Raw genomic sequence first — 22171 nt, forward strand, 5'->3', positions numbered from 1 at the left:
CCAACTGCCTGTTTAGGCCCAATCCCGCAGGGAACAATCTGGGACCACTGGCTCCTAACTGCTTGCCTGCCTGCCAGCCTGATCGCCCCCAACTGCTCCCCTGCCAGCCTGATTGACACCTAACTGCTCCCCTGCCAGCCCAAATGCCCCCAACTGCCCTCCCCTGCAGACCTGGTCACCCCTAACTGCCCTCCCCTGCCGGCCTGGTCACCCCTAACTGCCCTTCCCTGCAGGCCTGGTTCCCCGCAACTACCCTTCCCTTCAAGCCTGGTCATCCCCAACTGCCCTCCCCACTGACCCAATCGCCCCCAACTGCCCTCCCCTGCCAGCCTGATCGCCCACAACTGCCCTCCCCTGCCGACCATCTTGTGGCGGCCATCTTGTGATGATGTGTGGGCGGCCATCTGGTGATGACATGAGGGCGCGAGGGCCACCTAGGCTTTTATTAATATAGATTATGTTTGACATGCTTGGTGTAGAGGAAAGAAAGCTGAGTTCTGCTCCTGGCACTGTCATCTTTGGGATATTTGACCTTTGGCTAGTTAATGACCTACACTTAAGTTTTCTCATCCACAAAGTAAGGAAGTTCAACCTGATCACCCTTAAATACCTTTTTAGATGTAAAAGTGTGATGGTTCTATTATTAACAAGTACAAAGGAGAAAAGTGAAAAGTTAGCAAATAGGAGTGATAATTATTAACATTTTAAAGAAAATGGTAATTTAATGAGCCACTTAAAATTATACATTTTTAGAATGAAAAACTGCAATAAGATTAATTAGGAATTGTACAGTTTCAAGTGGTGAGTTTAACTACTCAATGCTTTAATTTTCATGTTGAGGGGAAAAAGTTACCAGTTTAGGTATCATTCAGATTACTCACTGAGGTAAGACTTGATTTGTCACCTTAAAATGGAGCCATCATAAGGAATAGTTCAACAAAAATGTCATCCTCTAGAGACCACATGTAATAGCTCTATGAAAAAAGGCTGGTCAGTGACAGCCAGACAGCCAAATAAATAAGTTACACACTACAATTTCAAATGGAACATTTTTGAATATGTTATTCATAGAACACAAAATTGTCCAAAAACGTACCTGCTTAAGCATGACAGTTTCCTAAAGCAACAAAGTTTTAATTTTTATATTCTCCTCAAAAGTTTTATAAATAAGAATGTGAATATGAATAACACTAAATTAAAATTTGTGTCTGAGTGCAAAGCATAAAAAGTCACTAGCTCATAGGGCATAAAGATTTCCATGAGCTTGTTACATTTAGTGTATTTTATTTTATTAAATGGTTATGGGATTTTCCAAAAGGATACACAAAATTCCTGAAAACTTCCCCAATTTAGGAACCCTTACATGAAAACCACCTTTTCAGACTGATTGGAATCTTCTGGAAAAATCCACCAAGTCTTTAGAACATAAGTAAGACTGGCTAGCCACAACCAGGTTTTTAGGCTAGGATGACATAGGGAAACAATTCACAGCTTGCACAGTTATCTGAAATTCCTGAAAACAAGCAGTTCCCCAAGGAGCAGGTCATAATTTTCTTATCTACAAGCACAGGCACGTGCATTTATTTATATCCCCAGATTAACTTCAAGTCTAATTTTACTGCCATTGAGTATCCAGGGATGGATTTCTTTTTTGAAATGGAACTTGAGCTAGATCAAAGACATTTTAAGGTCAAAATCGACTTCTCTGAAAAACAGAGGGTGTGATCCCATGTAATTAATTAATGCTTAGCCATGCCCTTTGGTGCATTCCGTGGTAGCTGTAGGAAGAAAACCCCGTCCAGCCGTCCCCACCTGTCGGTGCGGTGGCACTGACTTACCCAAAAGAGTAGATTGAGGGCGTAGAGCAGACAGCGCAGGCACCTGACGGAATCTTCTCTGGCCATGGTGACCCCCGGGAGGGAGAAGCCCCATTCTCTCACCACATCCTATCCCCAAGGGCAAGACAGCAGCGATCTGCAGCGGGCAGGGGAGAACAGAGGACTTACCACCGCGCTCCGCACCCTCAGTTCATCCCTTCTCTGCCAGCCCTCGGCTGGGTCCGGAGTCTGGTTCATTCCAGACACCGCTTCCTCAAAAATCACTTGCTAAAGTTCTGATAGTAACCTCCCCCTCCGCCAAGTCCCAAACCGCCTGCAGATAACACCTGCTGAGCAGAGAAAAGAGTGACTCCCCGGACGAAAGAAGGCGCGGAGTCAACTCCGGTTCCCGGGGGACCCGCGGCGCTGTCTTCTGAATTCTGATGAGACGCTCCAGAAAACCTCCCTCCGTCCACGCCCCTCCTTGGGGACAGCTCCGCTCAAATCCAAACTGCCCGCTGGAGACATCCCAGGCGCCGCCGGCGAGTCCGAGGGTGGGAGTGTACCTCTCTTTAGGACAATTCCTGGGGCCCCCAACTCCGCACCTCCCACCCCATCCCGCAGCTCCAGTGGGAACGCGCGGCTCCGAAGGGGGCGCAGCGCTGAGTTGGGATTCCGCCCGGCGACTAGAGTTTCTCGGGGAGAACGTGAGAAACGATGTCTTGGCCCGGAGTGATGGATTAGCCTGGGGCGGGGACGGGGATGGGGAAGGGCGCAGGGGAATCAGGGCCCGTGCAGCTGTGCAGGCACCGGGTTAGTCATTCGCGTCCCCTCCCCCGGCCCCGGCCGCGGCCGCGACCCCGCGCTCCCAGCCGCCGAGGGAGCACAAAGCCGAGCGCGGTCCCCCGCCCGCCACCGCGTGCGCGCGCCCCCGGCAGGGCGCGGGGGGCAGCGCGGCGCGGGGAGCGGCCGAGGCAGCCCTTAAGTAGTTTAGCACACGGTGCTCCAGCAGCTGCCGGCGCGCTGGCGGGACCGCGGGCAGGGAAGACGGCAGACGTGCGGCCACTCACCGTCCGCGTCTGGCCCCGCTCCACACTCCCGCCGCTCGACTGTCGGGGACGCACGGAGGGGGCTCATCGGGGCAAGGACGCTCCCCGCGCAGAGCCGAAGGGCTGCATCGGCTCAGGCTGGAGACGCTTCCCTCTCTTCCTCTCCGCCCGCCGCCGCCGCCGCCGCCTCCTGGGAAAAAGAAAAAAAAGAGTCCTGGGCAGCAGTTGCTGGAAAGTCTCTGCTAAGCCACCTCCCAGCGCCGCTGTCCCTCCCAAGTTCTCGCCAAGTCCGGACGAGGCAGCGGCGGCAGCCAGGGCTGGCTGCACAAACTCTCGGCGCATGCTCCGGCCGCCGGCCCGGGTCGGATCCTAGTGGGTGTTTCTTGTCCCAACACCCCGAGTGAGCCCCTTAAGGGACGCCTCACCTCTACAAGACACCGTCCAGGAGCTAAAGCCAGGGACTTTGGGGAAGTCCACTCAGTAAATCCCTTTAAAATGGTGGTGCCGGAGGAGGGGAGGGGAGGCTATAACCATAGGGAAGCAGGCTCTTATTATATGAAAATATTTGTGTTTGAGAAGGGGGGTGAAAGAGTGGACCAACCCAATTCCTGCAAGGAGAAACTAGTTTTCACAACCTTTTGGGAACCACCTCCTGTGATTTGTCACTAACATGGTGCCCTGCGATCCTTTTAATTGCTTTGTTGCCTCCCAGATTAAAACACACACACACACACAAAACCAGTTCTTTCCTACTTCCATAATGCACTAGGAAACACCAGAGTAAACGTGTCCAGGTCTGACATCCAGCATAGGAAGAAGATATTTTTAACTCTTTCACAGGTAATACAAAGACTTCAAATTTTTCTCCCAATAAGGTGGCGTTTTAAGTGGCTGATTTACCTTGAATTGTGTACATACTAATGCAATTGGATTTGGATTTTTTTTTTTAAGCTAGAGATTCAGGAAATATTAAAATAATAATGGGAAACTATCCTTTTAAAAAGTTTCTTTGGGGAGTAAGAAGTTTCACACATAAAAATCACTCCATCATATCTCCATATAAAAATTTAATGTTTTATGCCTCGTGATATCCCACATTTCTATAACTATTTTTATGCACATTGGCAAATAAATCTACACTAACAAATTTGAATTCTCAGAAATAAAAAACATTTTTTCGAGAATTATTAGGAATTTATTTGAGCCAAACTGACAACAATTATCGGAAGCAAAATCTCAATGAATTGAGAAAATGTGCCAGAGAATGGCAGTTATACATCTTATTTTATTTTATTATAGTTTATATGCAATGTTATTTTGTATTCGTTTCAGGGGCACAGCACAGTGGTCAGACAATCACACTTCACAAAGTGCTCCCCGCTTCATATTTCCAGGACCCACCTGGCACCTTACATGGTTGTTACAACGTGATATAGTATTTGTCTTTTCTGACTGACTTATTTCACTTACAATACTCTCTAGGGCCATCCATGCTGTCACAAATAGTAAGATTTCCTTCTTTTTATGGCTGAGTGATATTCCATTGTACAGATATACTTTCTGTAACAATACCACCACTTTTTATCTATTTGTCTGCTGATGGCACTTGAGTTGCTTCCACATCTTGACTATTGTAAATGACACTGTAATGAACATAGGAGCACACACATTCTTTTGAATTAGTGTTTCAGTTTTCTTCAGATATGTACCCAGAAGTAGAATTGTTGGGTCATAGGGCAGTTTCATTTTTAATGTTTTGAGGACACTTCATATGTTGTCGGTAGTGACTGTACCAATTTGCATTCCCACCAACAAACAGTACACAAGGGTTCTCTTCTCACATCCTCACCCACACTTACTGTTATTGATTTATTGATGGTAGCCATTATGTCAGGTGTGAGGTGATATATCTTTGAGGTTTTAATTTGCATTTCTCTGATTATTAGTGATGTTGAGCATCTTGTATGTCTATTGGCCATCTGTATGTCCTCTTTGGAGAAGTGTATATTCAGGTCATTTGGCCATTTTTTAATTGAATTGTTTACTTTTTGGTGTTGAGTTGAATGACTTCCTTATAAATTTTGGAAATTAACCCCTTACTAGATATATCATTGGCAAAAATGTTCTCCTATTCCGTAGGTTGTCTTTTCGTTTAGCAAGCAACATCTTTGAGAAAACCTAATAATGGGGATCCCGCTTACATTGCTCTAAGGGGAGGGGGGGCAGATAGAATCCTGTGTTTGTCATTGCCTGTCTACGTCAGTTACTGCACTACTAAAGTGACAATGAGACATACACTCATTTGGGTAGAAATAAAATCATCACTACAAGAGAACCAGTGTTCTGGGTTACAGTTAGCACAAATTGGAAAGCAAGTCACTAAGCTGAATGTAAGGCAGTAAGCCCCAAAGAGCTCAAGACAGCCATCTACACAAAACACCAAGAAAAGTGTCCAGGCATCCATTAGAGGACTCTAACCCTGGCAGCAAAGTATCTTCTAGAAACATGGAGAAGAGTGAAGAAATCCACTTTTATCCACCATCAGTTTCCGCTCAAATTAGGGAGCTGTGGAGACAGCCCATCATCTGAATGCTGTTGGAACCACATGTTCCTCTGAGAGACAGAAACACCCCTACATTGGCAATCTATGACTAGCGTCAAAACTGACAAAAACAGCACAAAAAACTTCAGTAACAGAGATCCTCTTCTAATTCTGGGACGCAGTCAGTGTCTTTCCATAATTCATAAACTTTTTGATGTATTTATTCATTTCAGAGAGGAAGGGAGAGAAAGAGATAAAAACATCAATGATGAGAGAATCATTGATCGGCTGCCTCCTGCACATTCCGCACTGGGGATCAAGTCCACAACCTGGGCATGTGCCCTGACTGGGAATGGAACCGTGACCTCCTGGTTCATAGGTCAACCCTCAATCACTGAGCCAAGCCAGCTGGGCATAATTCTTAAACTCTTAAGGGCCCTAAAATAATACAATTTTAGAGGAAGTTGCTTTGGAAGTATGTATTCCTCCCCCTTTTTTTAGTAAATAAGTAATATGGAACCATAGAAGTTAAAGGAGTTGCTCAACATTATAGCTATAGTTAAATCAGATTCCAAACTAAAATTCAGAATCATACTCTCTAACTGTACGTGAGTTCAGTGATTCTCAAAATTGCTGTCTATTAGAGTCACTTGGGAAGTTCTGAAAAAATTCTAACACTTAAGCCATACCCCACACCAGTCAAGCCAGAGTCTCTGCAGATATGGTCTAGACCCGTGGTTGGCAAACCGTGGCTCGCGAGCCACAGGCGGCTCTTTGGCCCCTTGAGTGTGGCTCTTCCACAAAATACCACGGCCTGGGCGAGTCCATTTTGAAGAAGTGGTGTAAGAAGAAGTTTAAGTTTAAAAAATTTGGCTGTCAAAAGAAATTTCAATCGTTGTACTGTTGATATTTGGCTCTGTTGACTAATGAGTTTGCCGACCACTGGTCTAGACATCCAGGTTTTTCAAAGTTCCCAAGTTAATTCTAACCTGCAGCGAAGGCTGAAAATCACTCCTGCCTTACAGATGCCAGAAAACTAGCAAAGGGGTCTCTTCAGGTTTAGCTGGATCCAATCCTTCACTTGTGAGTTGATAAATTAAAATTAATATCCTCATTTTACAAGTTAAGAAGAAAACAGAGCTCTAGTTTCTGCTGTAATATGACTGATAAACCGTTATCAGAGTATATGAGTCAAAATTTCAGTAGAGGAGATCGCACCACATTGGGGACACTGCAGGACCGGGCAGCCGTGACTGTTTCAACCTGACCATGCCTCCCTTCAACTCCTGCCCCTCAACTCTGGTTCTGCCTTCTGGAGTCCACAGCTTGAGCCATCCTTCTTCCATCTGCCGCCCTTCAACTCCTTGAGGGCAGCTGCTATCCCCTCCCTTTCCAATTCCTGTCTTCTCCAGAATTACAGAAGCACAGTAAGACTTGATATCACAGCTGTCATTCTACTGGCTCATATTTTATTCTGTGAGAATAACATCTTTTTCTGTACACAAAAAAAGGATGGTAGAAAAATCCCAAAATGGGCATGACAATTTGAATGTAGAATAACACATTGTGTGGTCTATTCATTGCCCATGAGGTAGAAATCCAATTTCGTAGCTACGTGTGCTTCATTAAATACCTTTTGACTGTGTGGCACCTACTAAGAATACTTAAGATACTATGAATAAGATGGGTCCCTATCCTCCAAGAAAAGGCAAAACTATTCTTTTCAGTTTAGATGATAACAGCTGCTATTTAGGAACAATCTCAGATGTGTCAGTCCCAGAGTCAGAAATAAAACTCAGCTATGCACTAAGGTAATATAAGTTCCTCACTCCACGAGGCAACTAATTTGTCCATATGTTTGTCCACTCACTCTGCTCAAGTTGTACAGAGGGAAGCAGCAGCACAGGGATTTGGTAGAATAGATTTCTATTTTTTTTCTCAGTATAATACCTATTACAGTGCATTTAGAACACTTCTTCACAATCAATGCAGAAACAAGGCATAATGTGTTCTGAGCAAGTGTCTGACATGCTAGATGCTTCTCATAATGTATCTTGTTAATTTATCATAAACGCACAGTGAGATACTGAGATTCACTTGATTTCTCCAGGGTCATACAGGTAGCAAATAAAGAAACAGATTATACGATGTGTCTGACTCTTTGCTATGTTAATCTGCATTAAAGTGATATTTCAAATCTGGGTGGGGAGTCATTGACAAACCTCAAAAAGAAAAAATATTCTAAGGAGTATTTATTTTTTTTAAATATATTTTATTGATTTTTTACAGAGAGGAAGGAAGAGTGATAGATAGTCAGAAACATCGATGAGAGAGAAGCATCGATCAGCTGCCTCTTGCACACCTCCTACTGGGGATGTGCCCGCAACCAAGTTACATGCCCTTGACCGGAATCGAACCTGGGACCTTTCAGTCCGCAGGCTGACGCTCTATCCACTGAGCCAAACCGGTTTTGGCAGTAAGGAGTATTTATTAGTTCTTGGGAATATGAGGCTGAATTTCAAATATGTATACTCAAACTATGATTGGTAAATCTAATGTTACCTTTTATTTCTCAAACAGTGCACCCAATAGGACCTGAGAAAAGTCTTTTATCACTGAATTAGGCAGACTTCTCTCAACCACAGGCTTAAGGTTGGCAAACAAAATACAGGATTCCCGGTAACATTAGAAATTCAGATAAACAACAAATGCCTTTTTGGTATAAGGATGTCCCAAATATTGCATGGGGAAAGTACCACATTGGACACACATGTACTAAAAATTTATTTATATTTATTGGAAATTCAAATTTAACTGCACATCTTAGATTTTTATTTGCTAATTCAGGCAACCCTAGAAAATTCAATTCGAAGTAACACAATAATAAGGATATAAATAAATGCATTATTTTACATAACAATAGTTCCAAAATAACAATTCATCCATTCCACAATAGCCTCAAGGAATCAATCTTTCTCTACTTTACTCTTCTGACATACACAATGTGTCAGCTAATGTCCTTGGGCTACCTCTTCTCCTGATCACAAGATGGCTGTGCAAACCCAAACATTGCATCCGGTTACTACTTCTTCTAGAAGAAACTAATCCTTTCTGTGGATCTCTCATAGAATCAAGGAAACTTTCCCCAGAAATATTACAGCAGGCTATTCCTTGTGATTCATTAGCTGGAACCCCATCACATACTCAGGCATGTGGCAATTACTGGCAAGGAGTATGGGTCTGTTGTGACTGGTTTAAAACAATCAGGACATATTCCCTGTGCTTGGAGCAACTCCTCTCTGGAGCACCTGGCCAAATGGAGGAGGGCAGATAATGGAACACAGTCAGAACTTTATTTGCGCTGTGGGGTATTGAAAGGAACCAATGCTACCATCCTCTCTCCTATGCAGTGCTAACCCAACCCAGCCCTCAGCCCACTACTTCTGTGGCACTATTCAGCAAGCACCTTTCAGTCATTCAGACAGCCCCTGAAGCAGGAACCTCCTGGCCACAGCAAAACCCTAAGAAAACTCAGATCACATTATTCCCATCCCATGCCATGAGCTTACATCCTATACTACATTTGCATGTGCACACCATACTACTGATTAAAGGATTGCCCAAAGCAGCGTCCTCAGAGAAACCCCCTAGAATACTTTCTTGTTAAAATCTATCCAAACCCAGCCTCCATTCAACATTCACAGATTTGGACTCATTTCACCAGCTTGCATTGGTACAAATAATCCAGTCCTATTCAATAAATATATGTGGAATTGTTACTACAAATTCAGAATTGTGCTAAGAGATAACAAAAGTTCTAAAATAATTTTGACTCAAAGAATTTACATCTTCATTACACACATATTCTTAAAAAAGCAAGAGCTCTCTTAGCAGAAACTCTTAACGTACAGTTCTTTGAAGCAAACTGTAAAGAAAAGGAGGGAACACAGGCTCCATTTACAAACAGCTGTCAGACCTTAGTTTTCTTAGAAAGATCCCTCAGGAATTATCCCATTATACTACCACATCACCTTCTTATCATGCCCACGGTACAACAGCTAGGTGAAAGATAAACTGTTATCATGCATATTAGTTATTTGTCTTTATCTGCTGTCCCTTCAGTTCACTTGCTGTGTTTTAAAACTTCCATGTTATTCCAATGGCACATTTAATTCTTTACACCAGAAAAATATTTAATTTTAAAATTTCTTTTCAATCAGCTAATCCAAGCTCACAAGTGTCTTCATCCTACCACATATAAACCAACCATTTTATATACAAAAACAATTGTGATTTTGGTGGTTATAATTCAGTCTTTAAAACTTCCTATGTTATTATTTGTGTATGAGTGTGTGTGTGTGTGTGTGTGTGTGTTAGCCATAGCCATGTAGAGATGTAGTGAATTTTCATTTTGTATTTCATGCTATAAATGCATTAATGATTGAGTGATGAATAAGAAAAAGTTAAGTGTTCCTGCTGATGCCACATTTTTTTTTTTCATTGCAAAGAACTAACAATTGCTATTGACCTTTGTATGGTCAGTATTCTTTCTTAGAAAGCAGCACTAATGATTACTGTTCACAGAAATAAAGGAAGAGATACCATGTCGGGGACAGAAGACATCCACATATAACTCCTAGAGTTAGTTTTAATAACTTAGACACATTTCTGTTATTTTAGTGCGTTTCTTAGCTTTATCAGTAAAATTACTCACTGTAAATGACTAGAGAAAAGACTCGGGATGTAATATTTTTGGTTTAGAAAACGTATGCATATTTTCCAAAATGACTAGTAGGAATTAAAGTGTGTCTTTTCTGGTGGGAGTTTATATTGATGGTGTTTTGAGTCACTGTCACCTTAGCGCTGGGTCACAGGGAGAAATCTTTCCAGGTCTGTCACTGTGGAGATGAGCTGCTTCTCACTTCAGGGAAGGTGGCCTGTAACCTGGTGGCAGTCGGTTTGGGCTGCAAGGCTGACCATATGTTAACTTAATTAACTAGGTCCCGGCAGCCATTTCATGCATCAGACATAAAAACTGAAAATACAGCAACCAAGCATTTGTGTAGCTTAAGTTTACTCTCTTTTATCCCCAACTTGCACTGTGCTGAGGCTGTGATAAATCACCTCCCTTCTTCCCTCCCCTCCACAACCCTCACTGTATTCAGGCCGGGATCGCCAACTATCCAGTGCACTCATCATGTTTGCTGTGCATCCAAAGGTTCCCAAACATGCCTCATTCCACTATGGGAGCAGACAGGGATGGCCAGAACCAAAAAGCCAGACCAATCCACTGGGTGTGACTGGGATTTGAGTGAAGACGCATCGAAAGGCTATGCAAAGCCAGGCAGTGGAGCAGAACCAGGGATGAGGGGAGTGTGAGGTGCAAAACTCAGCAGGAAGACAGATGGCAGCATCAGAGATGCCCAGCAAAGGGTGCCAGGCAGGTGCCTTGGCAGACAGGCAGAACTCAGTGTCATAGGACATGGCAGGGAGAAAAATAATTAAGAAAAGGAAAAAACAGGGAAAGCAAGAAAATACCTTCTCCACATCAAGGTGATTGAATCACTCTGCCCAAAGCTTAGTGGGTGAGGCTGGGCCAGGGAGATGCAGGCAGGTTCCTCAAAAAGCAAGATTGTAGAACAAGAGCCACAGTCTCAGAGAAAGTCCTCTCATCCCCAGTTTTAAGAGTCATACTGGGAAGATTAGAAACGTTTGTGGTTTCTGGATTAAGGAAGATCTTAAATGCTGAGCCTAGGAGTTTACACTTTATTCAGAAGCAATGGCAGCCACTGACAGGTTCTGACATGAGCAGAAGAATAACATAACCAACAACAGCAGACATTTTGAAGTCAGACCTAGATTTGAATGCTGTCTTCACCGCTTGCTGGAAGGGTGATGATGAACAAATGACCTCACCTCCTCACCTCTGTAAGCCTCAGTTTCATTCCCGCATACTCACCTCCTAAAGTGGGCATGAGTATTATATAGTATGTGAATGGCCCACATGTAGCTGGAGTCACGCTGTCCTTTGAAGTTTAATTAGAATGGACTGAGCCTCTAAGTCTGAAAGCAAAGTGAAATGGGAATTTTGGGGGGTGAAAAACACAGGTTTAGGAAATTTTAGAAATTAAGGGGACCATGGAAGAAACACAGGGCTGCAGAGCAGCAGAAGGTATATTTCCATAGAATGGGGGAGCTGAAAAGCTGCAACAGGTACATTTCCACATAATGAGGGAGCTGGGAAGAGCAAAAGGTCTATATTTACAAAAATAAAGAGAAGGAAGCCCTTCATCCAGAAGGAGAAGAAAGCCCAAAGGAATAGGAAAACAATAAGGGAGGAGGGGAGAGAACCTCACATGGGGTTTGAGCCCAAGGGAATAGTGACCCACCAGAGGGGATATCAAGGCACCAGGATCTGCAGCCTTTATAAGCCATAGGGAAAAGGAACTCAGTGGGACCCTTTCCCCCTCCCATGTGGGAGTCTATTCTGTGGGACTTTTCCTCCTCTCTACATGGGAGCCTGTACTTGTTCTTTAATAAATTTCCACCTTTGCTATACCACCTTCTGTCTGTGGATTCATTCTTCGACTCTGGTGGACAAAGAATCCAGGTTCCAGTCCAAAAATTCCGTTTCAAAAGCAGCGGGTCAACATGTTTTCCCTTGTAATCATTCTGGGGAATCTTGGATGGGGAAGGAAGGGAACAATTCTTTTAGAGTTCTGAATCAATTTATGGACCATCTTGTCATCTCAAAAATGGTATTCTTTTCTCTGAAGGGTGACCATTTACAGGAAATGGTGACCATTTGCAAAGTACCAAGCCGACAAGCGTAGCTGCCTTTGACTGAAAGGATTTCAGTAGCAGCATGACATAGAACTCAAAAACAAATATTAGAAACCCTCTGGCTACCAGGGTGGCTATGGCATCTGCAAAGCTGTGTCTCCCTGGGGGGCAGCATAGAAGTTTAACACCATGGGAGAAATAGACTTCACTAGAATAATACACCCAATCAGTACACAAGCAAATTGCATAAACAAGTCCCAAAGGAGGAGGGGGTAACCAGTACCTAGAGTTGCTGCAATATGTTATCTAAAATGTCCGGTTTCCAACAACAACAACCAAAAAGGTTGAGGCCTGAAAAAAAAACTGGAAGATATGACTCATAATCACCCCCCCCAAAAAAAAAGCCAACAACAGGAACTGCTGTGACAGTGACCTAATGTTGGATCTAACAGAAAGAAACGCCACAGTAGCCATTAGAACTATGTTCACAGAACAAAGGGCACTGTGAGTAAAGAAGTAAAGGGAGGCATGATGGCAATGTCACATCATATAGATAGTATCAGTAAAAAGGAATGCTGTAAATAAGAACCAAATATCACTCTATGTTCTAGACCAGGGGTGGGCAAACTTTTTGACTCGAGGGTCACAATGGGTTCTTAAACTGGACCGGAGGGCCGGAACAAAAGCATGGATGGAGTGTTTGTGTGAACGAATATAAATTCAAAGTAAACATCATTACATAAAAGGGTTCGGTCTTTTTTTTATTTCAATAGTTTTATTCGTTTCAAACATTTTAACAAGAAGAATGTAAACACTAATTATTATAATTTGAAACTTCAAAAAATGGAGGAATCATAGCACAATAACATACCTTATATTGAAGATGGCAAAGGCAAAATCAAAATAAAATTGCCTAACAAAGGAAAGGTACAAAAGCCTTTCAAATTAAACTTAAATAGAATAAAATAATTTAAAACTAAAACAAATAGAAAAGAACAAAATGTGTAAACAGTAAATTAAACATTTTCTTTAGTGCAACTTCCAAATTATGCCCGGGATGTAGATGTAGATGGCAATGTAGACTGGGTTGAAAGGTTTTTGGTCTTTAAAACATCAACTTCAGTGGGAACAGTGTTGTTGGTCTCCTTTTTAGCTAATGCTCTGATACTGTGCTCTCCAGGGGCGTGTCTCCCTACATCACCACGATAACTTGTCTATGCATTCCCAGGGTGATGGCGGGGGACGCGTCCGCTGGCATTACAAGGAGCCTCTAGAAGATTGAGAGGTTGTTCCTTCTACTGAATGGGCGGATATAAATCCGCCCACTCAGAAGAAGGAGCTGCGGCCATGTTTCCCGACGTTGCCATGTTAACACTGCTGCTGGTGAAGGAGCGGAGGGGAGAGCAAGAGAATCCTCCGCTCTTTCTGCTCCGCGGGCAGGATAGAAGAGCTGAACGGGCCGGATCCGGCCTGCGGGCCATAGTTTGCCCACGGCTGTTCCAGACCCAATAATACATTTTATAATTATATATAGATACATTATCTTCTATAATGATAAAAGCGTATGCTAATTAGACCAGATGACCTTCTGGACGAAGCCAGGGTTGCAAGAGAAGCCTGGGTCCCAGGTGCCAGAGGGAAGCCCGTGCCGGCAGCCGGGGGAAGGAAGACCTACTCTTGCACGAATTTTGTGCATAAGGCCTCTAGTGTATAAATACAAAAAGCCTGTGGTCGTGACGCCCTCACACCGTAACAACCAATCATCAGGAGGCTGCCTGCGTGGCAGATGTGCATGGGTGGGCAGGGACTTGATGCTGCATCCCCACAGGTGCTGTCAGGGGCTTGACGCTGCGTCCCCACAGGCATCGGTGGGTCTGGGTCTCGCAGGATTTCAAGGTGCGTGCTCGGGTGGGTGGGGCTGCTTGTGCAGCGAGGCGCATGTGGGTGGTTGGAGACTTGACTCTAGGTCTCGTGGCACCGGCAGCACTTGACACTGCATCCCCACGGGCGCTGGCCCAGACTCTGAGAGGAGGGAAGAGGGAGCCGGATACCCGCAATATTAAAATATTTCCTCTAGCCCTGGCTGGTGTGGCTCAGTGGATAGAGTGTCGGCCTGTGGACTGAAAGGTCCCAAGTTCAATTCCAGCCAAGGGCATATGCCCAGGTTGCGGGCTTGATTCCCAGTGTGGGGTATGCAGGAGGCAGCCGATCAATGATTCTCTCTCATCATTGATGTTTCTACCTCTCTATCCTTCTCCCTTCCTCTCTGAACTCAATAAAAATATTAAAAATATATATACGTATTTCCTCTAATTAATTCCCTTTTAATGTGCACGAATTTTGTGCATCAGACCACTAGTATATAATAATGATATATACACACATATTAGACACCATGTACATAATGTATTATGGGCCTATAACATATAGAAGTGTAACATGTTTGCCAATAATAACACAAAGGAGTGGGTGGGAGCAAGGCTAAATTGGGCTCAGAAAATAATTATAGGTTATAAAGTAATAATTGTATGAAAGAAAGGAAGGGAGGGAGGGAAGGAGGGAGGGAGGGAAGGAGGGAGAGAGGGAGGAAAGAAGGAAGGAAGGAAGGAAGGAAGGAAGGAAGGAAGGAAGGAAGGAAGGGAGGGAGGGAGGGAGGGAGGGAGGGAGGGAGGGAGGGAGAAAGAAAGAAAGAAAGAAAGAAAGAAAGGAAGGAAGGAAGGAAGGAAGGAAGGAAGGAAGGAAGGAAGGAAGGAAGGAAGAAAGAAAGAAAGAAAGAAAGAAAGAAAGAAAGAAAGAAAGAAAGAAAGAAAGAAAGAAAGGAGGGAAGAAAGGAGGGAAGAAAGGAGGGAAGGGAGGGGAAAAGGAGGACCTGGGAGGTGCGGGGAGGAGAGGAAGATGCCGAAAGCCTGCCTCATCAAAGACACTGGCTCCTGTCTTCCTTAGCAGTGTCTTTGGATTCCTGATGCCCTTCTCACGCATGCTCATCCCCACTTGGTGCTAAAACAGCCCTAACGTTGCAGTGCAGATGGTATAACAGGGAGGACAAGCCTATTGGCTGCCAGGGCTTCCAGGATCCCCTTGCCCCCACTGAAACCTGTCCCTATTGGCCCCACCCTACCTATTCTATTCAGCACTAACCGTGGGCTCCTCCTCAGCTTTCCCTGTCTGATATTCAAATTTAAAACCCTGTTTAGAATCAAAAATTTCTTCCCCAAACCTCATCTTCTGGCTATGCCTAATACTGTTCCTAATCTCTCTCTCTCCAGAAGCTAGATCTTGCTTCCCGTATTTGATTTGCTTTCTTACTTTTCTGGGACCTGTAAGACTGAACCTTTAAACCACCACAAGGTGTAACCTGCTTAATCTGGAATTTTTGTGATGTTGTGGATCATTAGCACCCCAATACACACACCATTATCACTCTCAAACACACACACACACACACACACACACACACACACACACACACACACATTCACATACACGGCATTGGAACACCTTGGGTACTAAAGCCTGCAAGAAGCAAACTTGAGTTTGCTTTGACCTTTCAGACTTGTACCTCAAGCCCTAGAGCTGAGGACCCTGTCCCAGCCCTTTCCTATTGACCTGTAGGGATTTGTATAGCTGTATCTTTGTTTTCATTCTGCCTAAACATGCTCAAATTTTAATGGCCAATACATGAAAGTCTCTTTTCAGGGCTGACCTCACAGCTTATGGAAGGAGGCAGGTTATTAGCTTCTCTATTGAGTGAGTTTGTAACGTAACATTTTGTGCTGGATTTTGCTAGTCTCTTTGTTACTTTTGCTGGTCATAGTGTGCTTGCATCAAGTTACACAGCTTTCCCCTTCCCTATTCCCTATTCTCTCTTCTGTCAAAAGCAAAGAAACACATTTTCTAATCTATTCTGGGGGAAAATCAGGAGAACAGAAATGACAGAACAGAATTCAAAGTCAGAGGAAATATACTCTAAAGAGAGTCTAGGCAATCCATGAACTTCAGTGTAAGGGTTTTGTGCTGTTTGCATAAGGATTTGATGTAAGGCATCGTGTGTGTGTGTGTGTGTGTGTCTATGTTCTGTGTAGTTAAAGTTCTGAGATCAGAGGCCTCTAATCATGAAAGTATTACTGAACTAAACTTGTGAAAAAAAGACCCTAAAAAACATTTAAAAGGAATTTTACTTTTAGCAGATCAATTTTAATTTTGTATCTAAGCTACTTCAAGCCTGTATAGTATATAAAATGATCAATGAACTTGGAAGCAGAAGACTAAAGTTTAGCCTTTCTGTTTCTAGTTTAAAAATTGTTCATCTAGGAACTTAAGAAAGCTAGCTAATTGATAGAAGGAAAGTTCTTTGCACGTTAGTGGACTGAAGACTTGATTTGGGGAGTTAGTTCATAAAAATAAATGAGATTTTTTTCACTGGTAAGAGTAAAAAAGTATAAATTCTGACAATGAGTTTGTAATCCAGATTTTTCCTGAGTAAAAAACCCTGAAGTTGTTTAATGGCTCTCAGTAGGGATAAGAATGAAATTTTATTCTCTCACATTCTCTTAACTTTAAAATTTTTAAGATCTATATATATAAAAGGCTAATATGCTAAGTGTTTGACTGTCCGACTGGTCGCTATGATGCACACTGACCACCAGGGGGCAGACACTCAACACAGGAGCTGCCATGACACACACTGGCCATTTACAGAGAAAAGGCACCACGGACTGGTGCCCACAAACCAACACTCGGCTTCCCCCAAGTGGGACACAGGCCCCGCCACCACCCTGGAGCGACAGCCCACCACATCACAGCCAACACTGCTGAGACCCATGGCACAAAATGGGACTCACAGCCCAGCCCAGAAACGGTCACTGTAGACACTGGGTAATGACGTCACATAGCAACGCCCGGCTTCCTCTACCTAGCAACTAATTAGATTGGACGTCTTTCTGGATGAAGCCAGGGCTGCAAGGGAAGCCCAGGTCCCAGGTGCTTGCCAGTGGCCGGAAGGAAGCCCAGGTCCTGGGTGTCAGAGGGAAGCCGGTGCTGGCAGCCAGGGGAAAGAAGGTCTATTCTTGCATGAATTTTGTGCATTGGGCCTCTAGTATATATATAAAAGGCTAAGTTGACTTGCACATGTGCGATACATATAAAGCTCTCACTGGTGCCAATCGTATGCGTGTGTTTCGATCTGTCATTGTTGACACTTCTATTATAGAGAAAGGGCAAATACCAATCCATACTAATAAAAGGGTAATATGCTAATTAGACCAGACGTCTTCTGGACATCCTTCCGGACAAAGCCGCAATAGCTGTGAGGGCCAAAGGCTGGTGGTGCAGGAGAGGTGGGGTGGCGCCAGTGGGCCCAGGCCGGTCCCACCCGCACCACGTGGCCCCTCCATCTGCAGAGGCAGGCACTGAGAGAGGCAGGGCGGCACCGGTGGGCCCAGGCCGATCCCACCTGAGCCACGCAGCCCCTCTGTCTACAGAGGTGGCACTAGGAGAGGCAGGGTGGTCCATGGTCATGGAGCCTCTGCAGAGGCTGGACTGGGTGCAACCTCGGTGCCTCTACCTCCCACTGCCCCTCCCCCAGCCAGCCTGGCTTCAGATCGCTCCCCCCCACACACATGGACAGAGGGTGGGGCCAGCACTAAGAAGCAAGGACCCAGGGTCAGCAGCCCCGGTGGCTGGCTTTGGCAGTAGCAGCGGGGTGATGGGGGTGGTGCCTTCCCCTGATCCTCCCAGTTGCCTCCCACAGTAGAACATCCCCTGAGGGCTCCCAGACTGTGAGAGGGGACAGGCCAGGCTGAGGGAACCCCCCCGCAGTGCCTGAATTTTCATGCACCGGGCCTCTAGTATTAAAATATTTCTTCTAATTAATTTTCTTTCAATGTTCATGAATTTGTGCACTGGGCCACTAGTATAAATCTAACATTAAGCCATTTGATCACATGTTTAAAATTCTGTCCTTTTTAGTTAGTACAAAAATTACTACCCATACTGATTTTTTAGGGCAAAATAGTAATAATCTAACATCTTTTTCTTAAATATAAAGACTAAGTACTGATATGAGGAGTGTGCTTCAATTCTATTGACAATAATCGTTTAGTGTTTTATAAATACTGAACTATTATGATGAATCACATTTTAGTTGTTGATAGTAGTTTACATATTAACATTGGTTAAAAATATCTATTTCTAAGAGAACTTTTGATATGGTCCTCATGTTATATAAATCAAATGCTCATGTCTTAAGTGTATCTAAGTATTAGAGATGTTAAATTTGCTTTCTTTCTTATTCTTTCTTTGTCTTTTAACTCTGAAGATGGTTGTGATTAAAACATATAATTGTATTTTGTATCCACATTCATACTTATTCCTGTAATTTTTTGTACATTGGACATTAATAGTAGGCATAATTGACTTTATAAATTTATGCTCATTGGTCATTACTAATTTCCTGTTAATTCAGATTCAAGACCATAAATCATGATTCACTTATCCTATTATTCTTTTTTACAGGACAAACATGACAATATTACATGATTTTATGACTCAACAGTCTTCACAAAATAATTAGCACAGAAATAATCAATAACAGCCAGTACAAGTACATCTGAGATTCTCAGTTGACTAGAAACAATGATCTCTGGGATCTGTTTTCAAGACTTTGGAACATGTACTCTTGTAGGTGTGTATCAAATATTTGAAGTATAATGGCTGAATGAAACGTGCTACCAGTTTTCACCAGCTTGAGAGAATACGTTTGCAGGGGGGAAGGGGTGATATAACCAGTGTTGTTGTTTTTTTGTTGGTTTTTAAGCTACAAGCTTTTAGGCTCATTTTTCCTTCAACAATGTCTGTACCTAGTCTCTGGATACCATTAGAAATTTGTTCTACAGACACAGGTGCCAATAGAGTGACTCAACTTCCGTTGTCACTGTTGACCTCCATTTCAAGTCTCCTGTGTCTCCTGGTGAAGGAAGCAAATCATGGCATGACTGCATTGCCTCCTTCCTTCCTACTGTCTTTTCCACACCTTCCTCAGTTGAGGAGGAAGGATGTGTATCAGCGGGGTGGCTTGTCCTCCTCCAGCCAAGTATAACAACAGTGCTTTTCGTTGGCATCCCAGTATTTTCCGGTACAAATTTTTCATGTGAGCTCTTGATGAACTTCCTGGGGCAAACTTCCTTTGGAGCTGAATGGAAGTTACCACAACCAGCAGAAATCAATTCTATTCATTAATAGTTATATCCACAGGTCTAACATGGAACATCTGTACTTACCCCTTTCCAGGTTGAATTCCTGGGACTAAGACCACTATTGAGAGAAATTCCTGTCAGCTCCAGGGACCTTGTTTCAAAAAGCACATGTCTTCTTGGAGTTAAACAACCCCTTCAGGGCACTATCTAGGTCTGAGATGATTTCAGGAGATGAAATCGGTTTGATCACCACATGCACACAATGGGGTGAGCTACAAGAATATACTTCCTTTCCCAATCTTCCTTGCTACATTTAGCATTTTCTTCTGAGTTGTTATCCTTAATTGCTCCATCCTAGTCAAAAACATATTCAAAATAATTGTATGAGTTTCTATTTTACAAGAAAAAGTACAGAGGTGCTGAATAAAACAATGCCATCTCTTCTTTCTGCATGATATGAGAAAAAATATTTTGCTGATGTAAACTCTCATTTTAAATTCATCATTTTGTTTTCTCCCTCTCCTTTGAGTTAAAAGGGCTTCGGGTGAGAAGTGATAGAACATTGATGTGTCACATGAAACTTTCCCTTCCCACTCAGCACTAATGAAAATATTTGCCTTCTACTTAACTAACAGGTCTTTTCTTTAAAACTTGCTGAACTTGTTTTTTAACTTAGTAACTTCAGTGCAGACCATAACAGAGATGCTTTAGATTTTCATCTCTTTCATTCCTTAGGGGGAAAAAAGAAAGGGTAAAAAAGTATCCACGCTTACAGGCTAAATAAGGAGAATGAAGAAAAGTTTCTTAGTTCATAAAATAATAATTTTTAAACTCTCATTGGTTTATTAAATTATTGCTTTCCTTTAACTACCAACCTAAAATCACTTACTATCACAGGCATAATATATTTAAATTGTCAATATAAATCTATCTTATTTAATGACAACATGGGAAGTACAAATAGAAATGATCATTTCTCATCAATAGATGTATAGTCTTTAGAATTTTAACACTAATATTTGCTCATTGGACTAACATATATTGAACATAGGACATATTCAAGTCTTTCATACCCTAAGAACATCTCAATTGTACCAGTAAATGCCCTTCTGTAAATCTACCCATGCAATTTTTTAAAATTGGAAAGACATAAAGGCATATACAGTCAGCATAAAAATACTTTAAACTATTTTATCTACTCAACAAAATTATTCTACTGAAGCTAAATAAATAGTCGTCGAATTACTACCCAGAAGAGTTAGCAGCTGCTTCTATTTAGGGCTTTCCTATGTGCCTCTACTGTCACCTCCCTACTCCACCAAGTTAACCCAGGAAAGAGACAGCGGGATTAATTTCAAGAGCTCTTTCTCCCTGCAGGGCACTGGGAAATGATGGAATGGGAAGCAGCTGCATTTACTGAGCTATTCTGTCTCTTTTCGTTCTTTTTCTCCCTTTTCTTTTCCTCCAATAGTCTCTTCCTTTCCTTACACAATCTCAATTAGTTCTCAGGCTTATAAATTACATTCATATCTTGACACGTATAAGTACATCTCCAGCTCAGACTCCCTCTACTGGGAACTCCAGGTTTTACTATCCAACCTACAGGGTATCTCAAGCTTCATGTGTGCAAAATGGAATTCCCAGCAATGGAGCACCACACCACTCACTTCCCACTTTAAGTGGAATCACCGCTCATTCATTTTTAAACCCAAAACCTAGATTTTTTTTTCTTGGTTTGTTCTTTTCTCTTACCTCAACACTATATTCACTCTAACGGGAAGTCCTAACAATTCTACTGCAAAATATACATCAAATCCATTCTAGTCAAGAAAACGGCAGTCTCTCAATTGGACCCTTTTCTATCATTTTTATGACCAAGTTATCATTACTTTCATCATTTTAATAATTTAATTGATTTGTATTATTTGTATAGATTGTATTATAGGAAGTAATCAAAAGATTCTTTATAAAAAAATTAAAGGTAAATAAATAAGTAAATAAATGAAAGTATTTCTAAAAAACAAAGAAAGGGTTCTTTGATACTCTTCTGAGACTTTGCTTTATTTCTATATTTTCCTGGCCAAATCTACCATTAACAGCCTGTTTTTGTTCATTCCTAAGCCTCCCTAAATAATATTTATATTTATTTCAGCTGCATTTTCATGTACACTTGGAATTAATCATAAGGAATGACTTGGCATTTAAGCATGAGTGACAAATGTTTCTCAGAGACATTTGAGTTTTTTCATGATTGTGAATAGTTCCTAGAGCTCCATCTAAGCCTTTACTTACTTCAAAATCATAATACTACACATCCAGCTTCTACAGACAACTCACATTTTCAACACAGTGTTTAAAACTGAATTCTCTGACAGCCCCAAGCTAAATTAAGTGCTCCTCACTGATACTGCCATACACCTGTGTAACCTCTTTTACCATGTAAATTGTGTATCCTAATTATTTGTTGGTATATATTCTTCACCTCTTTAAAAGCAGCCTCTATTGTTAATCTCCTCAGTGTTTAAGAATAGTCTACTAGTATATGCATTCTATAAACATATTTTTCAAATTAAAAAACTAACCTCTCTAAAATAATACAACAAAAAGTCATTGTTTTACCCAATTAAAATCTACATCATGGTAAGAAGTATAACTAACTCTTGAAGGCAATTTAAAGTTAGTCAATCAACATATATTTTTTTCAAATATATTTTTATTGATTTCAGAGAGGAAGTGAGAGGGAGAACATCAATGATGAAAGAAAATCACCGATCAACTGCCTCCTGC

General features: G+C 42.5%; 1 protein-coding gene across 3 annotated transcripts in view; it reads right to left on the minus strand.

Moving 5' to 3' along the window:
* Window positions 1-22171, minus strand: part of TSPAN12 (tetraspanin 12) — a 141006-nt gene that overhangs the window by 67775 nt on the left and 51060 nt on the right. Inside the window, exons 1-3 of one of the 3 annotated variants that reach the window (XM_080665760.1) lie at window positions 3292-3366; window positions 2888-3056; window positions 1839-1974 (exon numbers count right to left, since the gene is read on the minus strand). In XM_080665760.1, the coding sequence (XP_080521886.1) occupies window positions 1839-1904 (66 nt within the window). In that variant the 5' untranslated portion in view covers window positions 1905-1974; window positions 2888-3056; window positions 3292-3366. Of the gene's footprint in view, window positions 1-1838; window positions 1975-2164; window positions 2740-2887; window positions 3057-3291; window positions 3367-22171 lie in introns of those variants that run through there. The other 2 variants (XM_080665761.1, XM_080665762.1) reach the window with 2 other exon arrangements.

Source organism: Plecotus auritus (genome assembly GCF_963455305.1).
Source record: "Plecotus auritus genome assembly, chromosome: 4".
NCBI lineage: Eukaryota > Metazoa > Chordata > Mammalia > Chiroptera > Vespertilionidae > Plecotus > Plecotus auritus.